Here is a 22,002-nt window from a genome sequence, read left to right as displayed (position 1 = left end):
AGGGTTGGTGCAGACTCGATGGGCCAAATGGCCTTCTGCACTGTAGGGATTCCATCTTTTAATATAAATTTAGAGTACCCAATTATTGTTTTCCATTTAAGGGGCCAATACACCTATGCCGCACATCTTTGGGTTGTGGGGATGAAACCCACGCAGACACGGGAGGAATGTGCAAACTCCACACAGAGACCCGGGCCAGGTATCAAACTCTCGGCGCCATGAGGCAGCAGTGCCCGGCACTGTAGGGATTCTATGGAAATCTCCCCTCAATCTCCCTTGCTCCAAGGTGAACAACCCCAGCTTCTCCAAACTAACCATATGGCTAAAATTCCCCGTCAAGCAGACTTGTCAATCTCCTCCGCACCCCCTCAAGGAGCCTCACATTCTTCTTGCACAAGTCACAGTGCTGTTGGCAGTCTATTCGGGCCTGGGAGGTGTCACAGATGAGCCAATATGAACTGACAGCCCGGATCTGTCCTCGCCTCCTCACGTCTACACAGGCACAGAGTTTCCAGCTGTGAGCAGTTATCTGGGCAACAATAAGGCGCTGGAATCATGGCGCTCTTTCCACCTCTCCAGCTAATAGATGGTGAGGCCAGTCAAAACAACAACCTCCCTTCCCCCCCACACCCCACCCTCCCTCATGACCACCTTGCCTGAGAGCAGCTACGTCTGTCTAGACCGTGACTTGTTATTGCCTCAGTCGCAATGCTGGCCTTACCAACTGAACAAAGTGGAGATTTCACTCAAGCGTATTTCAGTTTAACGGAATGCAAGAATATTTTAAAGGAATTGCCGGGCCTTGTTGATTTTTCACATCAGATGTTTTATATTAAGTACCTGAGTTGACAAAAATATCCTGAACGGGTTGAGGATTACTCTTTGTGACTGCGCTGGAGGAAGGGGGTAACACAGTGCGATTTGCCTGCTCCGTGGTTCTTCCATTTTTGTTACTGTTGTTGTGTCCCTTGCCAGTTCTCTGTGTGTGGCTGATTGCACTGGGATCCCAGTTTGAAACTGGCTGCCATGCCTGGCTGCAGAATATCTGTTGCAGCAGAGCTTGCACGCTCAAACGGGATCGTGCTAGAGAAACTGCGCTGCCACGGGTTCTCATTATTAAATCCTGGCCTCATGCTTTCCTTACCCTCATCCTTCTGGACGAGATATTAAACGGAGGCCCCTTCCCCTCGCTCAAAAGATTCCTGACGCTATTTAAAAAGAGATCAGGCAAATTATCCCCATGTTCTGGTCAATATTTATCCATGTGGAGTTTGCACATTCTCCCCATGTCTGTGTGGGCTTCACCCCCACAACCCAAAGATGTGCAGGGTGGGTGGATTGGCCACGCTAAATTGCTCCTTAATTGGAAAAAATTAATTGGGTACACTAAATTTATATATTTTTAAAAAGTACCCTTTTTTTTCACAATTAAGGGGCAATTTAGCGTGGCCAATCCACTTACCGTGCACATTTTGGGTTGTTGGGGGGGGGGGGGGGGGGGGAGGCACACTCAGATACCTGGAGAATGTGCAAACTCCACACGCATAGTTACCCAGGGCCGGGATCGAACCCAGGTCCTCGGTGCTCTGAGGCAGCAATGCTAACCACTGCGCCACCGTGCCACCCCAGCTGGTAGAGTTTAAACTCAAGTAATACAATTTGGACTAAAAAAATCTTAACAGTTATCATCAACCATTGTAAAAACCTGGGCCACAAATGTCTTTAACCCTTACCCACTCTGGCCTACATGTGGCCCCAGGTCCACAGCAATGTGGTTGAAACTTAACTGCCCTCAGTTCAAGGGCAATTAGGGATAGGCAACGGATGTTGGCCTTGCCATTGAAACCCACATCTATTAACCCTGAAATAATTTTTAAAATCCATAGAATCCCGACAGTGCAGAAGGAAGTCATTCGGCCCATCGAGTCTGCATCAAACCTCTGAGAGAGCACCCATCCTAAGCCCACTACCTTGCCCTTTCCCCGTAACTCCGCGAATCGATCATGGCCAATCGACCTAACCTGCACATCTTTGGACACAAATGGTGTTGTGTTTTCTACATTACAGCAGTGACTACACTTCAAAAGTACTTCATTGGCTATAAAACACTTTGGAATGGGGTGGCACGGCGACGCAGTGGTTAGCACTGCTGCCTCACGTTACCGAGGACCCCGGTTCGATCCCGGCCTCGGGTCACTGTCCGTGTGGAGTTTGCACATTCGCCCCGTTGTCTGCGTGGGTCTCACCCCCACAACCCAAAAAGATGCGCAAAAAGGATTGGCCACGCTAAATTGTCCCTTTTAAGAAAAAACTTTGGAATGCACTGATGTCATTACTTTACAAATGCAAGATTTTCTTTCCATCTCCAAGATCGTCACTGTTCGAATTGTTCCCACTGTTGGAAGGATCAGGAATGAGACGACACAGATTTAAGGTAATTGGCAAAAAGAATCAATGGAGACACGAGGCAAAATATTTTTCACACGGTGAGGGATTAGGATCTGGAATGTGCTGTCTGATAGTGTGGTGGAGGCAGGATCAGAATGCACTGTCTGAGAGTGTGGTGGAGGCAGGTTCAGAATGCACTGTCTGAGAGTGTGGTGGAGACAGGATCAGAATGCACTGTCTGAGAGTGTGGTGGAGGCAGGTTCAAAATGCACTGTCTGAGAGTATGGTGGAGGCAGATTCAGAATGCACTGTCTGAGAGTGTGGTGGAGGCAGGTTCAGAATGCACTGTCTGATAGTGTGGTGGAGGCAGGTTCAGAATGCACTGTCCGAGAGTGTGGTGGAGGCAGTTCAGAATGCACTGTCTGAGAGTGTGGTGGAGGCAGGTTCAGAATGCACTGTCTGAGAGTGTGGTGGAGGCAGGTTCAGAATACACTGTCTGATAGTGTGGTGGAGGCAGGTTCAGATTGCACTGTCTGAGAGTATGGTGGAGGCAGTTTCAGAATGCACTGTCTGATAGTGTGGTGGAGGCAGATTCAGAATGCACTGTCTGAGAGTGTGGTGGAGGCAGGTTCAGAATGCACTGTCTGAGAGTGTGGTGGAGACAGGTTCAGAATGCACTGTCTGAGAGTGTGGTGGAGACAGATTCAGAATGCACTGTCTGAGAGTGTGGTGGAGGCAGGTTCAGAATGCACTGTCTGAGAGTGTGGTGGAGACAGATTCAGATTGCACTGTCTGAGAGTGTGGTGGAGGCAGATTCAGAATGCACTGTCTGAGAGTATGGTGGAGGCAGATTCAGGATGCACTGTCTGAGAGTGTGGTGGAGGCAGGTTCAGAATGCACTGTCTGAGAGTGCGGTGGAGGCAGTTCAGAATGCACTGTCTGAGAGTGTGGTGGAGGCAGATTCAGAATGCACTGTCTGATAGTGTGGTGGAGGCAGATTCAGAATGCACCGTCTGAGAGTTTGGTGGAGGCAGGTTCAGAATGCACTGTCTGATAGTGTGGTGGAGGCAGGATCAGAATGCACTGTCTGACAGTGTGGTGGAGGCAGATTCAGAATGCACTGTCTGATAGTGTGGTGGAGGCAGGTTCAGAATGCACTGTCTGAGAGTGTGGTGGAAGCAGGTTCAGAATGCACTGTCTGAGAATGTGGTGGAGACAGGTTCAGAATGCACTGCCTGAGAGTGTGGTGGAGGCAGGTTCAGAATGCACTGTCTGAGAGTGTGGTGGGGGCAGGTTCAGAATGCACTGTCTGAGAGTGTGGTGGAGGCAGGTTCAGAATGCACTGTCTGAGAGTGTGGTGGAGGCAGGTTCAGAATGCACTGTCTGAGAGTGTGGTGGAGGCAGGATCAGAACGCACTGTCTGATAGTGTGGTGGAGGCAGATTCAGAATGCACTGTCTGATAGTGTGGTGGAGGCAGTTCAGAATGCACTGTTAGAGAGTGTGGTGGAGGCAGATTCAGAATGCACTGTCTGAGAATGTGGTGGAGGCAGGATCAGAATGCACTGTCTGAGAGTGTGGTGGAGGCAGATTCAGAATGCACTGTCTGAGAGTGTGGTGGAGGCAGGTTCAGAATGCACTGTCTGAGAGTATGGTGGAGGCAGATTCAGAATGCACTGTCTGAGAGTGTGGTGGAGGCAGGTTCAGAATGCACTGTCTGAGAGTATGGTGGAGGCAGATTCAGAATGCACTGTCTGAGAGTTTAGTGGAGGCAGATTCAGAATGCACTGTCTGAGAGTGTGGTGGAGACAGGTTCAGAATGCACTGTCTGAGAGTGTGGTGGATGCAGATTCAGAATGCACTGTCTGAGAGTGTGGTGGAGGCAGATTCAGAATGCACTGTCTGAGAGTGTGGTGGAGGCAGGTTCAGAATGCACTGTCTGAGAGTGTGGTGGAGGCAGGTTCAGAATGCACTGTCTGAGAGTGTGGTGGAGGCAGATTCAGAATGCACTGTCTGATAGTGTGGTGGAGGCAGGATCAGAATGCACTGTCTGAGAGTGTGGTGGAGACAGGTTCAGAATGCACTGTCTGAGAGTGTGGTGGGGGCAGGTTCAGAATGCACTGTCTGAGAGTGTGGTGGAGACAGTTTCAGAATGCACTGTCTGAGAGTGTGGTGGAGGCAGATTCAGAATGCACTGTCTGATAGTGTGGTGGAGGCAGGATCAGAATGCACTGTCTGAGAGTGCGGTGGAGGCAGGATCAGAATGCACTGTCTGATAGTGTGGTGGAGGCAGGTTCAGAATGCACTGTCTGAGAGTGTGGTGGAGGCAGGTTCAGAATGCACTGTCTGAGAGTGTGGTGGAGACAGGTTCAGAATGCACTGTCTGATAGTGTGATGGAGGCAGTTTCAGAATGCACTGTCTGAGAGTGTGATGGAGGCAGATTCAGAATGCACTGTCTGATAGTGTGGTGGAGACAGGTACAATCGAGGGCTTCAAGAGGGAATTGGCTAATTATCTGCAAAGGAAGAATGTGCAGGGCTACGGGAAGAAGGCGGGGAAATTGCACTGGGTGCATTGTTCATGCAGACAGCCAGCACAGACATGACAGGCTGGATGGCCTCCTTCTGTGCTGTGACACTTCTGTCATTCTGTGGTGCATGCTGCACGAATTTGCCCCATGAAGATATTTAATCATGAAGGAACAGTACAATTCCAGCAATGGGAAAACACAGATAGTGGCTAAGAAGACTCTGCAGAAACCATAAGTGCGGCCAGGAATAGATTTGTGCCAGTCAGCACACCTTTGGCTTTGCATCATTAAAGACATTTTCTATCTACATGTAGTCAAATCGAGTAAAGCAAAAGGTCTTCCCTATTTGCCCTCACTATTGCATCCATTGCTATTGATGTCCTTCCTTCCTGGAACACACCGGACAAAGTACAAATGAAGTGCTGCCACTTTATTTACCCGCTTTGCGTCATTGCGGCCATGATGTCAGTGCCTTTTCCCGTACTGCTTCTCCTTAGTGCTTGTATATCCTGTGCAATTTCCAAACTGTGGCCTTTCCTCAGGTGATTTCCCCAACGAATATACCATCTGACAAGGTGTAGGGTGACCGGGATTCGGCGTGGCTGCAAGGTTTCAGAGGTGGTTACGTGGATCTAGGTTGCCCTCCACCACCATTTGCAGATGGCCTGTATTTACCTTTGTCAAATTCAAGGCTGCAGTGGCGAGTTGGGTCAGCACACATTCTGACAAACATGCCGTTTGCATGGGTATTGGACAACCGGCTAATATAAACTTCAGCAAAATGACAGGTACCTTACCTGTACTCATTGGGTGCTGGCTTTGGCTTTGACATTTACTGTACTTTGCAGGGAGCACTGGGCACCAGTGAGGTCCGTAAAATCCTATTATATCATTTTCTCAATCGGCAGCTTAAGTTCACGAAAATGGTTCCAGGGTTCCAGTTGGATTGGATTGGTTTATTGTCACGTGTATTGAGGTACAAGGAAAAGTATTGTTCTGTGTGCAGCTCAAACAGATCATTCCGTACATGAAAAGAAAATAATACGGCAAACATAAAATACACAAAGTAAATACATAGACACAGGCATCGGGTGAAGCATCCAGGGGTGTAGTACCACGCGGTAGAGAAGATGTGTGAAGAGGTGAGATCAGTCCATAAGAGGGTCGTTTAGAAGTCTGGTAACAGCGGGGAAGAAGCTGTTTTTGAGTCTGTTCGTGGCCGTTCTCAGACTTTTTTTATCTCCTGCCCGATGGAAGAAGTTGGAAGAGTGAGTAAGCCGGGTGGGAGGGGTCTTTGATTATGCTGCCCGCTTTCCCCAGGCAGCAGGAGGTGTGGACAGAGTCAATGGATGGGAGGCGGGTTCGTGTCATGAACGGGGCGGTGTTCACGTGAGATTGGAGAGAGTAGGACCCTTTTCCTGGGAGAAGAAAAGTTGAGAGGAGATTTGATGGAGATATTCAAAATGGTGAGGGGTATGGACAGCGAAAATAAAGGGAAACTTTCACATCAGCGGAAGATTGGAACACCAGAGGGCCACATTTAAGATAAATGGCAAAAGTGAGCAGGGCAGCACGGTGGCGCAGTGGTTAGCACTGCTGCCTCGCCGCGCCGAGGTCCCAGGTTCAATCCCAGCTCTGGGTCACTGCCTGTGTGGAGTTTGCACAGCCTCCCCGTGTTTGCGTGGGTTTGGCTCCCACAACCCAAAGATGTGCAGGGTAGTTGGATTGGCCACCCTAAATTGCCCCTTAATTGGAAAAATTGAATTGGGTACTCTAAATTTCTTTTTAAAAAAAGATGAATGGCAAAAGAATCAATGGAGACATGGGGAGAAACTACTTCACACAACAAGTCACTAGGATCTAGAATATGCTGCCAGAGAGTGTGGCAGAGGTAAATCTAATCCAGGCATTTAAGAGAAAACTAGATGATTTTCTGATGAGGGAGAATGGGCAGGGCTATGGGGAGAAGACTGGAAAGGGGCGCTAAGTAAATTGTCCCTTTGGACAGCTGGAATGGACACAGTGGGCCAAATGGCCTCCTTCTGTACTGTAAGCATTCTGTGATTTTGTGATTCTGAGTTAAGCGGATAACCTGTTATTATGTGGAGGCTGAGGCCTCCATGGTCGGGACACCTGTGAGAGATGAGTATTTGAGGGAACCAAACCTGCTAAGTTTGCGAAGATAATGCTGGGAACCGGGACTGACTGGATTGTTCCACAGAGAACCATGGTCTCGATGGGCTGAATGGCCTCAATTCCTGCCGTGTGAGGAAGGGTGAAACTACACCCCTATTCTCCCTTCTCAGGTCTATAAGTGACAGGGCTTTATTTTGTGAAATTAGAGAGGATAATAATAATCACCTTTATTAATGTCACAAATAGGCTTACATTAACACTGCAATGAAGTTACTGTGAAATGCGCATTGCCAATCTTCCCGAGGCAACAGGGAACTGGGCAGGTGTCTGGAAGCAGCCCTCCCCTGGCAAACTGGGAGTTGCTCACTCTCCAGGCAGGCTGAGAAGCCATAGAGTTCCTACAGTGCAGAAGGAGACCATTCAGCCCATCGGTTCCGCACCGATCCACTGAAAGAGCGCTCCATCTCAGCCCTCTCCCGCCACCCTACCCCTGTAACCCCGCAACCCAACCTAACCTACCCAATTGGACACTAAAGGGCAATTGATCGTGGCCAATACTCCTTTTTTTAATAAAGTTAATGCACCCAATTCATTTTTCTCCAATTAACGGGCAATTTAGTGTGGCCAATCCACCTAGCCTGCACATCTTTGGGCTGTGGGGGCGAAACCCACGCAAACACGGGGAGAATGTGCAAACTCCACACAGACAGTGACGCAGAGCCTAGATCGAACCTGGGACCTCGGTGCCGTGACACAGCAGTGCTAACCACTGTGCCACCGTGCTGCCCTCAATACTCCTTTTTTAAAAATAAATTTAGAGTACCCAATTCATTTTTTTACCAATTATGGGGCAATTTAGCATGGTCAATCCACCTACCCTGCACATCTTTGGGTTGTGGGAGCCAAACACACGCAGACACGGGGAGAATGTGCAAACTCCACATTGGGACAGTGACCCAGAGCCGGGATCGAACCTGGGTCCTTGCCGCCGTGAGGCAGCAGTGCTAACCACTGCCCAACATGCTGCCCAAGGCCAATCCACCTAAACTGCACATCTTTGGACTGTGGGAGGAAATCGGAGCACCTGGCGGAAACCCACGCACATACAGGGAGAAAGTTCAAACACCACACAGACAGTCCCTGGCGCAGGCGTTCCCCCACCAAGCTGGAGGCCCGGAAGGTACAGGAATGTTTTTGATCTTAAAGTTGAAAAAGTTGGAGAGAAATGCCTCTATCTTGGGGGTGTCCTCTGCCCCACTTTCCCGCAAAAGCAGCCTGTTGTTTCTTCAGTAAAATGGAAAACCGCCTATTGGTCTTTCAGCTTCAAGAGCCCATTGACAATTGGAAAACTTATTGCCCAATTAAAAAAAAAATAGTTCAGAGTACCCAATATTTTTCTCCAATTAAGGGGCAATTTATCGTGGCCAATCCACCTACCCTGCACATCTTTGGGTTGTGGGGGTGAAACCCACGCAAACACGGGGAGAATGTGCAAACTCCACACGGACAGTGACCCAGGGTCTCAGGGCTATGAGGCAATAGTGCGCCACCTTGCCGCCCATTTATTGCTCGATTTGGGGAAAACCACATCTGGGACACTGTTCCCCACACAATGCAGGCTTCTGACCCCCATTCGACCCTCATGGCAGGGCCCTGACATCTGTCTTTTGAGTTAATGTATGTTGTGTTAGGGGTGACTGTCACCCCCAACACAACACGACTGTCACAAAGCAAGCTGATATAGTCTGCGAGGGTATCCCAAATTGGAACACCAGTTCGTGGGGGTGTATAGCGTTACATTGTTTTGTTGTGCAAAGCCAAGTGAAACCCCACTGAGAATCAATAGCTCAGTCGTCGCACAACAATTATTAATGACTATTTATTAAAGCCGAGGTGCAGTCGCCATAGTCCCAGATGACCATCGGCTGTTTTCCCCTTTGAGGGGGAGAGCTGACTGGTGGCGGTTTAACCTGAGGGTCACCACACCTCAGGCAAGGGGCAAGGTTGAGAAGGCGGGGCCTTCACGAATAACCTCAGCCAGTATGGGAATTGAACCCGCGTATATGGATTACTCAACATGCACAACAGTTTATATAGAACATCCCCCTTATTGCAGAATGTATCTATCACACCTGAACTCAGTAAGACTTTCCCTGTTCCCGAAACAACATGCAAATTAAATAATCAGCTGATAGTTCCAACGCGATACAGGAATGATACTCAAGTCTGGGAAACGTCTCACGGCGCTGAGGTCCCAGGTTCGATCCCGGCTCTGGGTCACTGGCCGTGTGGAGTTTGCACATTCTCCCCGTGTTTGCGTGGGTTTCGCCCCCACAACCCAAAAGATGTGCAAGGTAGGTGGATTGAACATGCTAAATTGCCCCTTAATTGGAAAAAAATAATTGGGTACTCTAAATTTCAAAAAAAAAAGTCTGGGAAACGTCTTTTCCAGGTCCGGGGAAGATGTTTCAAACTGCCATTATGAAGGTTTTCTGCACTGCCTTGGCTCTAAGACTTAGAGGCTTGTTTGATGTAAACTGGCTTCTCGGCTGCTAGCTGGTAAACCAGCTTTCAGGCTTGGTGGCTGGAAACTTGCTTGTCTGTTTCCTGAGACTGCTAGATGTTTACTGCCTCTCTGGCCTCTGATCATCCAGCCCATTATACCTTTGTTCCTCTTTGATTCTGCCTTCTGTGTATTTGGCTGTCTGCCCCTAGAAACTTCCTTGACTGTACATTAAAATGTGTCTACCTCAGCGATCTTCTCAAACTTCTATAAGCTGTTTCTCCTCAAAAGCTTTTCCAACCTGATTATGTAAACAGCCTTCTAATATCGTTATTGGGAGAGTCGCATATCAATAGGGCCTTTTGAATACTGTCTACTGCAGTCTCTAGGCAGATTTTAAAAAAAATTTAGAGTGCCCAGTTATTTTTTTCCAATTAAGGGGCAATTTAGCATGGCCAGTCCACCTACCCTGCACATCTTTGGGTTATTGAGGGCAAAACCCATGCAAACACGGGGAGAATGTGCAAACTCCACGCGGACAGTGACCCGGGGCCAGGATCAAACCAGGTCCTTAGCGCTGTAGGCATTAGTGCTAACCACTGTGCCACCATACTGCCCCCCACCCCCCCCCCACACTCCAAAGATGTGCAGGCTAGGTGGATTGGCTACGCTAAATCGCTCCTTAATTGGAAAAAAATAATTGAGTACTCTAGCTTTGTTTTAAAGAAAAAGAAATCTAGGCAGCATTGTGGCGCAGTGGTTAGCACTGCTGCATCACGCCGCCAAGGTCCCAGGTTCGATCCCGGCTCTGGGTCATTGTCCATGTGGAGTTTACACATTCTCCCCGTGTTTGCACGGGTTTCGCCCCCACAACCCAAAGATGTGCAGGGTAGGTGGATTGGCCACGCTAAATTGCCCCTTAATTGGAAAAAATGAATTGGGCACTCTAAATTTATTTTTTTTTAATAAAAAAAATAAAAATCTTTAGGTTGTGGGGGCAAAACCCACGCAAACACGGGGAGAATGTGCAAACACCACACGGACAGTGGCCCAGAGCCAGGATCGAACCCGGGACCTCGGCGCCGTGAGGCAGCAGTGCTAACCCACTACGCCGACTTGCTGCCCAACTCTAGGCAGATTTCTACCTGTTGCTGGACATCTTGCATTCCATTATGTTTTGCTAAATTTGTTTACTGCTTTTGCTAGACAGATGCATGACACGAGCTGCACTTCCTGGGGAAGAGATCCGAAGCGATAAGGAAGATTAGGGAAGAAATGGAAGGGTGAAGATTGAGGTGCTCAAAACATTTCTGGGACCATCAACGTTGATTCTGTTTAGTCACGAACCATCCGTGAAATCTTCGGAGAAGATTATAAATATGAGGTAAGCAAATTGGAATGTGAAGGGGTGCAGATTAAAAAATACTTGGAAACAGCTCAGAGTGAGGTGGTGAGTAAACTGATGAGTAAATCAAATGCCTGAAATCTTTGCTGATAATCTCAGATTGCACTCTTTAATTGAATAGTTGCCTTCAGGGATGGGGTTAGATTCCCTGCTACCTGGAGTTGAAGGTTACAGATTGATAAGAAAGATGGCCTTGGTGTATTGCACTCTTTAGAAGTTTTGCATTGGTCAACAAAATGTCTGCATTTTGGTGATGCACCCGCCAAATCCTTTATTAACAAAATCTCAACGACAATAACAAAGTGCACAGCAGCAACTTGCCAAAGCTCCATCAAGAGCAGCTCCTTGCCATATGGGCCCCGGATCCATATTTTATTGTATGTTATAAATTTAAAGTACCCAAATCATTTATTTTCCAATTACAGGACATTTTAACAAGGCCAATCCATCTATCCTGCACGTCTTTGGGTTGTGGGGAGAATGTGCAAACTCCACAAGACAATGACCTAGGGCTGGGATCGAACTCAGGTCCTCAGCACTGTGAAGCAGCAGTGCTAACCATCGCGCAACCGTGCCACCCGTAGGGGTCCACTTTTTTAAATGTTTGTGGGAGCTTGCTGTGCATAAATTAGTTGCCATGTTTTCTACACTAAGTGGAGTTTGCACATTCTCCCCATGTCTGCGTGAGCCTCACCCCCCAATGATCCAAAACGATGTGCTGGTTAGGTGGATTGGCCACGTCAAATTGCCCCTTAATTGGAAAAGGAAGAATTGGGTACTCCAAATTTATTTTTAAAATGTTTCCTACACTACAACTGTGACTACACTTTAAACGTATTTCATTGGCTGTAAAGCACTTTGAGATGTCCGGACATGAGAAACGCTATATAAATGCAAATCTTTCCTCGTGTCTGTAGTGATCTCTGTATGTGCAGGTACATAAGGGGTTAATGTGTAATCAGAGATGATCACTAGAGGGCTGGACCAACAGGGGTATAAAAGAAACCACATTGGGTTTCTCTCTCTCACTTTTGGGTGCACTGTGACCAGAACAGGAGTATCAAATTAGCTCAGATGGTTAGTGTAGTTACGCATAGTTACTGGAGTTAGATCTTGTTAACCTTATCACTAGTATCAAAGTTAAAGTAAAGAACTCACGCAATTATTGTTATAGTTACTCAATAAACCTTTTGTTACTACTGGACGAGTTTGTGTCTTCTTCATTGAGATTCGGGAGACCTCATCAGTAACCAAGGTTTAAGCAGCACATGTTACACTCCGTAGTATATCAAAACACACAGAGAATAGGGCAGCACGGTGGCGCACTGCAGTCTCACGGCGCCGAGGTCCCAGGCTCTGGGTCACTGTCCGTGCGGAGTTTGCACATTCTCCCCGTGTTTGCGTGGCTTTCGCCCCCACAAGCCAAAGATGTGCAAGGTAGGTGGATTGAACATGCTAAATTGCCCCTTAATTGGAAAAAATGAATTGGGTACTCTAAATTTATAAAAAAAAACACACAGAGAATTGTAATAAAAGATAATACAGGAGCATAATAAAAGAGTGTCTGCGTGGGTCTCACCCCCACAACCCAAAGATGTACAGGGTAGGTGGATTGGCCACGCTAAATTGCCCCTTAATTGGAAAAAAATAATTGGGTGCTCTAAATTTATTCTTAAAAAAGCAAATCTTTCGAAGAATAAGGAGAGCAGACATTGGGGATACCAAGTTCCCCTCAAAGTCACTCACCATCCTGACTTGGAACTATATCGCCATTCCTTCACTGTTACTGGCTCAAAATCTGAGAACTCCTTCCCTAATAGCACTAGGGGAAGTACCTTTACTACATAGACAGGTATTGCAGTACAAGGATCTGGTACATAGAGGATTAACGTGGGATTGAGTATTCTACAGCCAGACAGTGTTGGAAGCCCCTAGGAGTCATTCTCATTGGACAGAGTCCTGTGTGCAAACAAGTTTGAACCATTTACTGTATTTAGATACATGAGTTCTGTTAATAAATACACACAGTTGGGCAGCACGGTGGCACAGTGGTTAGCATTGCTGCCTACGGCGCTGAGGACCCGGGTTCGAATCCCGGCCCTGGGTCACTGGCTGTGTGGAGTTTGCACATTCTCCCCGTGTTTGCGTGGGTTTCACCCCCACAACCCAAAAGATGTGCAGGATAGGTGGATTGGCCACACTAAATTGCCCCTTAATTGGAAAAAATTGGGCACTCTAAATTTATATTAAAAAAAAGAATAAATACACACAGTTAACCTACTTAAGACAGGAAGACTTCATTAAGGCCATCCGAATGGTACCCAACCCCCTCCACCAGCTTCTCAAAAGAAATTTGGGATAGAGAGCATACGCTGGCCTTGCCAGATACTTCCCAGGGACGAATAAATAAAAGCTCAGATCTGGGGGTAAATTCTTGATTTCAGCAATCCCAACATGCAAAGTTCCACACTGACAAAAGGTTCAAAATTGTTCTGCAGAAGGGCAGCACGGTGACACAGTGGTTAGCACTGGTGCCTCCCGTTGCCAAGGTCCCACGTTCGATCCCGGCTCTGGGTCACTGTCCGCGTGGAGTTTGCACATTCTCCCCGTGTCTGCGTGGGTTCCGCCCCCACAATCCAAAGATGTGCAGGATAGGTGGATTGGCGATGCTAAATTGCCCCTTAATTGGAAAAAATAGTAATAGAGGAAGAAATTGCAAAACAGATTATGGATAGGTGCGGAGGTCTCAGGGTAGTTGTCGTGGGTGACTTTAACTTTCCAAATATTGATTGGAACCTCTATGGGTCGAACAGTTCGGTTGGGGCAGTTTTGTACAGTGTGTGCAGGAGAGTTTCCTGACACAATATGTTGGTAGGCCGACAAGAAGGGGGGCCACATTGGATTTGGTACTGGGTAATGAACCGGGCCAAGTATTAGAATTGTTTGTGGGAGAGCACTTTGGAGATAGTGACCACAATTCAATGTCTTTCACTATTGCAATGGAGAGGGATAGCGCCATACGGCAGGGCAAGGTTTATAATTGGGGGAGGGGTAATTATGATGCGATGAGGCAAGAATTAGGGAGCATAAGATGGGAACAGAAACTGTCAGGGAAAGGCACAAATGAAAAGTGGAGCTTGTTCAAGGAACAAATACTGTGTGTCCTTGATATGTATGTCCCTGTCAGGCAGGGAGGAAATGGCTGTGTGAGGGAACCATGGTTCACAAAAAAGGTTGAATGTCTTGTCAAGAGGAAAATGGAAGAGTATGTAAGGATGAGAAAACAAGGTTCAGTTGGGTCGCTTGAGGGTTACAAGGTATCAAGGAATGGGCTAAAAAAAAAGGGCTTAGGAGAGCTAGGAGGGGGCATGAGAAGTCCTTGGTGGGTCAGATCAAGGAAAACCCCAAGGCTTTTTACTCTTACGTGAGAAATAAAAGAATGACCAAGGGGAGCGGAGGGCCGGTCAAGGACAGTAGCGGGAACTTGTGCATGGAGTCAGAAGAAATAGGAGAGGTGTTGAATGAATACTTTTCTTCAGTGTTCACCAAGGAGAGGGACCATGTTTTTGAGGATGAGAGTGTGATACAGGTGGGTAGGCTGGAGGAGATAGATGTTCTGAGGAAGAATGTATTAGCAATTTTGAAAAACCTGAGGGTCAACAAGTGCCCTGGGCCAGATGGGATATATCTAACGATTCTTTGCGAGTCAAGGGATGAGATTGCAGAGCCTTTGGCTTTGATCTTTAGGTCCTCACTGTCCACGGGGATAGTGCCAGAGGACTGGAGAGTGGCGAATGTTGTTCTTCTGTTCAAGAAAGGGAATAGGAATGACCCTGGCAATTATAGGCCAGTTAGTCTTACTTCGGTGGTCGGTAAGTTAATGGAAAAGGTCCTGAAGAATAGGATTTATGACCATTTGGAAAGATGCAGCTTAATCCGGGATAGTCAACACGGATTCGTGAAGGGTAAACCTTGCCTCACAAATTTGATTGAATTCTTTGAGGAGGTAACTAAGTGTGTAGATGAAGGTAGAGCAGTTGATGTCGTATACATGGATTTTCATAAGGCGTTTGATAAGGTTCCCATGGTCGGCTCATGAAGAAAGTAAGGGGTGTGGGATAGAGGGAAATTTGGCCAATTGGATAAGTAACTGGCTATCACATAGAAGACAGAGGGTGGTGGTGGATGGAAAATTTTCAGACTGGAGACCAGTTACAAGCGATGTACCACAGGGATCAGTGCTGGGTCCTCTGCTATTTGTGATTTTTATCAATGACTTGGAGGAGGGGGCTGAAGGGTGGGTCAGTAAATTTGCTGATGACACCAAGATTGGTGGAGTAGTGGATGAGGTGGAGGGCTGTTGAAGGCTGCAAAGAGACATTGATAGGATGCAGAGCTGGGCCGAAAAATGGCAGATGGAGTTTAACCCTGATAAGTGATTCATTTTGGTAGAAAAAATTTGAATGCGGATTACAGTGTCAACGGCAGGGTTCTGAGGAATGTGGCGGAACAGAGAGACCTTGGGGTTCATGTCCACAGGTCTCTGAAGGTTGCCACTCAAGTGGATAGAGCCGTGAAGAAGGCTTATAGTGTGTTAGCGTTTATTAACAGGGGGCTTGAGTTTAAGAGCTGTGGGGTTATGCTGCAACTATATATGACCCTGGTGAGACCACATTTGGAGTATTGTGTGCAGTTCTGGTCACCTCATTATAGGTGTTTTATAATGAAAGCAGTGGAAGCATTGGAATGGGGGCAAAGGAGATTTACCAGGATGTTGCCTGATTTGCAGGATAAGTCTTATGAGGAAAGGTTGAGGGAGCTCGGGCTTTTCTCTTTGGAGCGGAGGAGGATGAGAGGCAACTTAATAGAGGTTTATACGATGATGAGGGGGATAGATAGAGTGGACGTTCAGAGACTATTTCCTCGGGTGGATGTAGCTGTTACAAGGGGGCATAACTATAAAATTCAGGGTGGGAGATATAGGAGGGATGTCCGAGGTAGGTTCTTTACTCAGAGTGGTTAGGGTGTGGAATGGACTACCTGCTGTGATAGTGGAGTCGGACACTTTAGGAACTTTCAAGCGGTTATTGGATAGGCACATGGAGCACACCAGAATAACAGGGAGTGGAATAGCTTGATCTTGGTTTCGGCCAAAGCTCGGCACAACATCGAGGACCGAAGGGCCTGTACTGTGCTGTACTGTTCTATGTTCTATGTTCTCTGAGAGGAAAAACTCTCTACATCTCTGTTTTAAATTTGGCGACGCCTTATTTTTAAACAGTGACCCCTAGTTCCAGAGTCTCCTGTCATAATATCCACTCATGCATATCATGAGATGCAGACAGGCAGCGATTGACACACAGGATAACCAATGAACACACACGACACAGAACAACCAATCACCAGACAGCACACCACCACTATTAAGCCCATAGGGCATTAAGGCTCTCCCTCTCTCGCAAGAAACGGCTAGGGAGATAGTCACAGTGCACAGGCCAATGAAAATCATCACCATGTGTTAGAGAGCTAGTCTGGTCAAGCCAGTAGGAGGTTATCAGTTAGGTTAATAGAATGTCAACCCACAACAGATTATGTACAGCAATCAGCAGGTTCAATAAAACAGTGTTGGACCATCTCCTGTGTCGGAAGCCTGTTTCTCGTTTTACTGCATCCAGTTGCAGTCGATGTTAGACCAACACAGAAAACACATCATGGTACCAGGGAGCTATTAAATCTAACGAACCTACCTCGAGTGAATCTGCAATGATCAGCACGCAGCCATCCAGCGGCATGGAAATGATCCAACCTTCTCCGCAATTCTGGATCTCCGGCAACCTCGGCGCCAACTGGAAAGTCTTCAAACAGAAGTTCCTCCTGTATATCGAGGCCTCCGACCTCGAGGCAGCATCGGATGCCCGAAAGATCGCGCTGTTCCTGTCGACTGCGGGGGACCACACCATCCACATCTATAACTCGCTCACGTTTGCCGATGGCGAAGGCAAGACGAAGTTCAAGACGGTTCTGCTGAAATTCGACAACCGCTGCGACATTGAGGTGAATGAGAGCTTTGAATGGTACATCTTCCAACAGAGGCTTCAGGGTAAGAATTAACCTTTTCAGCCCTATTTGACCCATCTCCGCATCCTAACTCAGTCATGTAATTATGACTCGACGGCTGATTCCATGATCCGGGATCAGATCGTTTTCGGGGTCCAGTCCGACTCCCTGCGGGAGCAGCTCCTCAAAATCAAACAGTTGACCCTCTCCGTCACCATCGAAACGTGCGTTGTCCATGAGCATTCCAGGAATCGTTACTTCCGCATCAGGGCGGCAGAAAATGAAAACTAGCCTCTCACGAGGCAGCTAGGGTGCAGGCCATCACAAAAATGCAAGGCCCGAGCATCGAGGAGAGTGGCCGTTTCCCGTGCTTTCCCCGGGTCCCTTCGCATGCGCTCCACGACCAGGTGGACGACGAGGCCGAAGACCCCGATGCGCATGTGCGGACGTCGGCCGACCGCACTGTGCATGTGTGATGGTGCACAGAACGCGCTGACATCAGCGTCATGACGTGTCCAAATTGTGGCTCCGCCCATTTAAAGCGGCAATGTCCAGCCAAAGGAAGGCGATGTCTACAGTGTGGAAAGCCTGAGCATTACGCGGCCTTATGCAGGTCCGCTCCGATCTGCCAGCGATCCCACCTGTCCACAAGGCCACCGAGATGGCAGCCATCCCGCTGTAGCCACCTGGGGTGACCACTGCCCAAACACAAAATGGAAGATTGCAAGGAATGCAGGGAAAATGGACATGTTTTAAAAAGCAAGCAGCTTGCAAAGTGCTTGTATATTTGGACTGCTACAGAAACCAGTTTGGCTGTTGCTGAAAACAGACAGCGCTATGAAAAGAAACAGTTAGCATATTAATGAGGCGATACCGGGCGATCCCCAGGCACAAAAGACACAAGTTAACACTAATCGATACATTGGATGGAAGGCCAGACTTTTCGGCGCCAAAGAAGCCCAAAACAATGAGCCCCAAGAACCGCCCCTGTGATCGAGCAACTGCCCCGCTATTGGGGAATTCAAATCAATCGATTGGGAAGAGACCCAATCGATTACAAGAGTATAGAGGGTCCGCCCAGGTGGGCGCAAGACCCTGAGAGGAGTATAAGACAGAGAACACGACCCCAGCTCTCTCTCTCTACCAGCCTCTCCTCGACTAGCCCTCTGCCAGCCTCTCCCAGCAGAACATCGTTGCAGCAGAAGAACCTTGAGGAGGAGAGGTCTGGAAAAGCAGCCGCCAGCAAGTACGTGTCACAACACACGCTACGGGAATAGACACTCCTGACCCCTTTAGACCATAACCACTGGAAGCCTGCGGACCTTGGACAAAGCTAGAAGCCGTTGTTCCCTGATCCGGCAGTCCCCTTATCCAGATAAGTATTTGACCTAGTAGTGGTAGGATTAGCCTAGTCTTATAGTTATATATGCATGATTAGTGGATTATTGTAATATAATAAACGTGTCTTTTAAAAAAAATAAATTTAGAGTGCCCAATTCATTTTTTCCAATTAAGGGGTAATTTAGCATGGCCAATCCACCTAGCCTGCACATCTTTGGGTTGTGGGGGCGAAACCCACGCAAACACAGGGATAATAAACGTGTCTTGTTTGAACTTACTAATTGGTGTATGGTTTCATTGCTTTGAACTTGATCTTGAAACTTGTGGCGGTATCTTAACGATACCTGGTGACTCCAAAGCTAAGTAACGAAACAGAGCCAAATTGAGTGTTAAGCACACTCACCCAGAACGAGCAACACCGCCTGTCCAGGTGCCGGCGCTCCCCTTCACCTCTGCGGCGATCGACAAGAATTCGTCGCCCACTTTAAAACTGAATCTATAGACTTAACTCTTGTACATTTTGTTCAGTTTGCTCTGTATCTGCACGATAGACACCTTCCCATGTACATATGTTCCTTCATTCCCCACTTGTACATAGTTATGCATGCATACACAGCCACGTTCCAAAATGTATTTTAAAAGGGGGAGATGTCATAATATCCACTCATGTACATCATGAGATGCAGACAGGCAGTGATTGACACACAGGATAACCAATGAACACACACGACACAGAACAACCAATCACCAGACAGGACACCACCACAATAAAGCCCACAATGCATTAAGGCTCTCCCTCTCTCACAGGACACGGCCAGGGAGATAATCACAGTGCACAGGCCAATGAACATCATCACCACGTGGTAGAGAGCTAGTCTGATCAAGCCAGTAGGAGGTTATCAGTTAAGTTAATAGAGTGTCAACCCACAACAGATTATGTACAGCAATCAGCAGGTTCAATAAAACAGTGTTGGACCATCTCCTGTGTCGGAAGCCTGTTTCTCGTTTTACTGCATCCAGTTGCAGTCGATGTTAGACCAACACAGATAACACTTCATCTCCCACAAGAAGAAACATCCTCTCCAAACCCACCCTGTCAGGGCTCCTCAGGATTTTGTATGTTTCAATCAAGTCACCTCTTACTCTTCTAAACTCCAGCGATGCAAACCTATCCTATCCAATCATTCCTCATCAGTCAACCTGCCCATTCCAGGTATTAGTCTAGTAGACCTTCTCTGAACCTTTTTAATGCATTTGCATCCTTCCATAAATAAGGAGACCAATACTGTACACAGTACTCCAGGTTTATTGTCTTTCCCTCATTGCCCTTGGGAAGGTGCTGGCAGTTGGTGTGATGTAGGCACACCAATTGTGCTGTTAGGGATCGTTAGGTTAGTGTTGTGGGCAGGGGAACCCCACGCCTGAGCCCTCTTGCTCCCCTATGGGCTTCATCTACCCATTGCATCCAGCTGAGGGGACAGTGACAGATCTCTCCTTATAGTCCTTCGAAGTCACTGGCTATAGGGGCAAAAAAAGGCAGAAGAAAAAAGTTGTGTTTTTTTGCCCTGATTCACCATTGTCAAATGAAGAGATGGGTCTGCTGAGGTGATGGAGGAGATAGCAGAGACGATGCAGTGATGAACCTCACTGCCCAATCCCCCTTGGGGCTTGTTTAGCACAGGGAGTTAAATCACTAGATTGTCGTACAGAACAATGCCAGCGCAGGTTCAATTCCCGCACTGGCCTCCTTGAACAGGCACCAGAATGTGGTGACTAGGGGCTTTTCACAGTAACTTCATTGAAGCCTACTCGTGACAATAAGCGATTATTTTTGCTGATTTGACTTTTTGTATGGAGGAGGGAAATCCAAATTCGATGATGTCGGACTGGTGGTGTGAGAGGGGTTGCACTTTAGGTATAACACTGGGTACCTGAAATGTAAACCTCTTTTCCTCCGAGATCCAAAATTCTTTGGCCCGATTCGGTCAGTGCGGAAGGGTGGCAAAGTGTACAAACGTTACCTGCTCTCCTGGCCTTATGGGCCTATCCAGGGTCAGGGACAGTGAATCTTACCCTTTAATGGAGGGACAATCAAAGCTGTATTTTGGGTGGTTGTGAAAATTAGCACGATTTAGACGCAAGTCCTCTCACTAAACTTAACCCAACACAGGCCAGAGATTGAATCTGGGATCTTCCAATTGCGTGTGATTACTTTCCCCCCAAGTCGCACCTCAGGAAATTCCATTCCAAGTTCTTCAAAGGTGCATAAGTTCGAACATGTTACAGAAATTATCCACAAACCCATATAAATATAGATTTTGGCATCGCTTCTTTTCCCTACGCAGCAAGAGTGAAGTTTGTTTAGGTGTGGTCCTTCATTCCAAATAAGCAGTAACTTCATAGAAATTACCCTGTCAGCTGCAGAAGAAAGTTGTTGTTTTAATAAATCGCCGGTGAAGTAACAAACACCTCTTTTACTGTAAGCTATATGCCCGCTGCTTAAAAGCAGGCGGAGATCACATGAAGTTCACAGCAGAATCCTCAACTCATTGAAAAAAGCACCTGGATCTCCACCTTAAGTGCTGTAACCTGCGTAGCTATGGATTGGCTGTTGGAAGGCAGCATTAGAATGGGCGGCTAGTTTTTTTTATCAGCAGACACGATGGGCTGAATGGCCTATCTTTTTCTCTGTTTCTATGGTTCCAGCTTAGTGCCATCAAATAAAACATTTTAATTTCCCCAAGCCCTTCCCGAATTCTCTTCCTTTTCCTTGTTTTGTTTTTGTTGTAAATTCATTCCTGGGAGGTGGACATCACTGGCAAGACCAGCATTTATTACCCACCTCAAATTGTTCTTGACCTGAGTGGACTGCTGAACCATTTCAGAGGGCTGTTAAGATTCAACCGCATTGGGTTGGGCCTGGAGCAAGATGTAGGCCCAAACCAGGTAAAATGACACAATACCTACCGTTCCTGAAGGACCTTAGTGAACCAGATGGGTTCTTACATAAATCTGGTAGATTCGTGATCGTTATCAATAAAATGTTCCTAAATCCCTTTGGGTTGGGGAGGGAGAATTGTCTCAGGTTCCTGCTCCCGATTATGACTTTGCAACAATCACACATCAATTGCAAATCAAACCTGAGACAGAAAGTTAGGGCTAGTACTTAACAATGTAAGGAGGGTTCCTGCAATATCACTTAGCCTAACTGCCAGCCGTGGCCCAATGGGTAGCACTCCCAATTCCACGCCACAAGGTGGAAGGTTTAAGTCTCACTCTTGGACTTGAATCCTAAAATCAAGGCTGACACTCTTGTGAGGGGATGCAGGAGATTTTTGCATGACTTGTGGACATCAAGGGCCTGTCTGCTCTTTCACGTCGATGCAAAAGATCCTGTGGCACTGGCTCCAGAGATGAAGGACTTGCCTTAAGAAGCGAGATTGAGTAGTTTAGGCCTATACGCGCTGGAGTTTAGAAGAATGAGAGGAGATCTAATTGAGGTAAATAAGATGCTAAAGGGGATCGACAATGTTTTATTTTACAAATTTAGATTACCCAATTACTTTTTCCAATAAAGGGGCAATTTAGCGTGGCCAGTCCACCTACCCTGCACATCTTTGGGTTGTGGGGGCGAAACCCACGC

The 22,002-nt window shown here is 47.4% G+C and overlaps 1 protein-coding gene across 1 annotated transcript in view; it reads left to right on the top strand.

Annotated features, from left to right (window-relative positions):
• Positions 1-10,916: 10,916 nt before the first annotated feature.
• Positions 10,917-22,002, top strand: part of kif15 (kinesin family member 15) — a 230,583-nt gene continuing 219,497 nt past the window's right edge. The window contains exon 1 of the mRNA XM_038796594.1: positions 10,917-10,940. Coding sequence (XP_038652522.1) covers positions 10,936-10,940 — 5 coding nt within the window. The 5' untranslated portion in view covers positions 10,917-10,935. The remainder of the gene's footprint in view (positions 10,941-22,002) is intronic.

Source organism: Scyliorhinus canicula, chromosome 5 (genome assembly GCF_902713615.1).
Source record: "Scyliorhinus canicula chromosome 5, sScyCan1.1, whole genome shotgun sequence".
Taxonomy (NCBI): Eukaryota; Metazoa; Chordata; class Chondrichthyes; order Carcharhiniformes; family Scyliorhinidae; genus Scyliorhinus; species Scyliorhinus canicula.
Note: the sequence above shows the minus strand (reverse complement) of the source record. Positions and strands in the feature narration are given on the sequence as shown.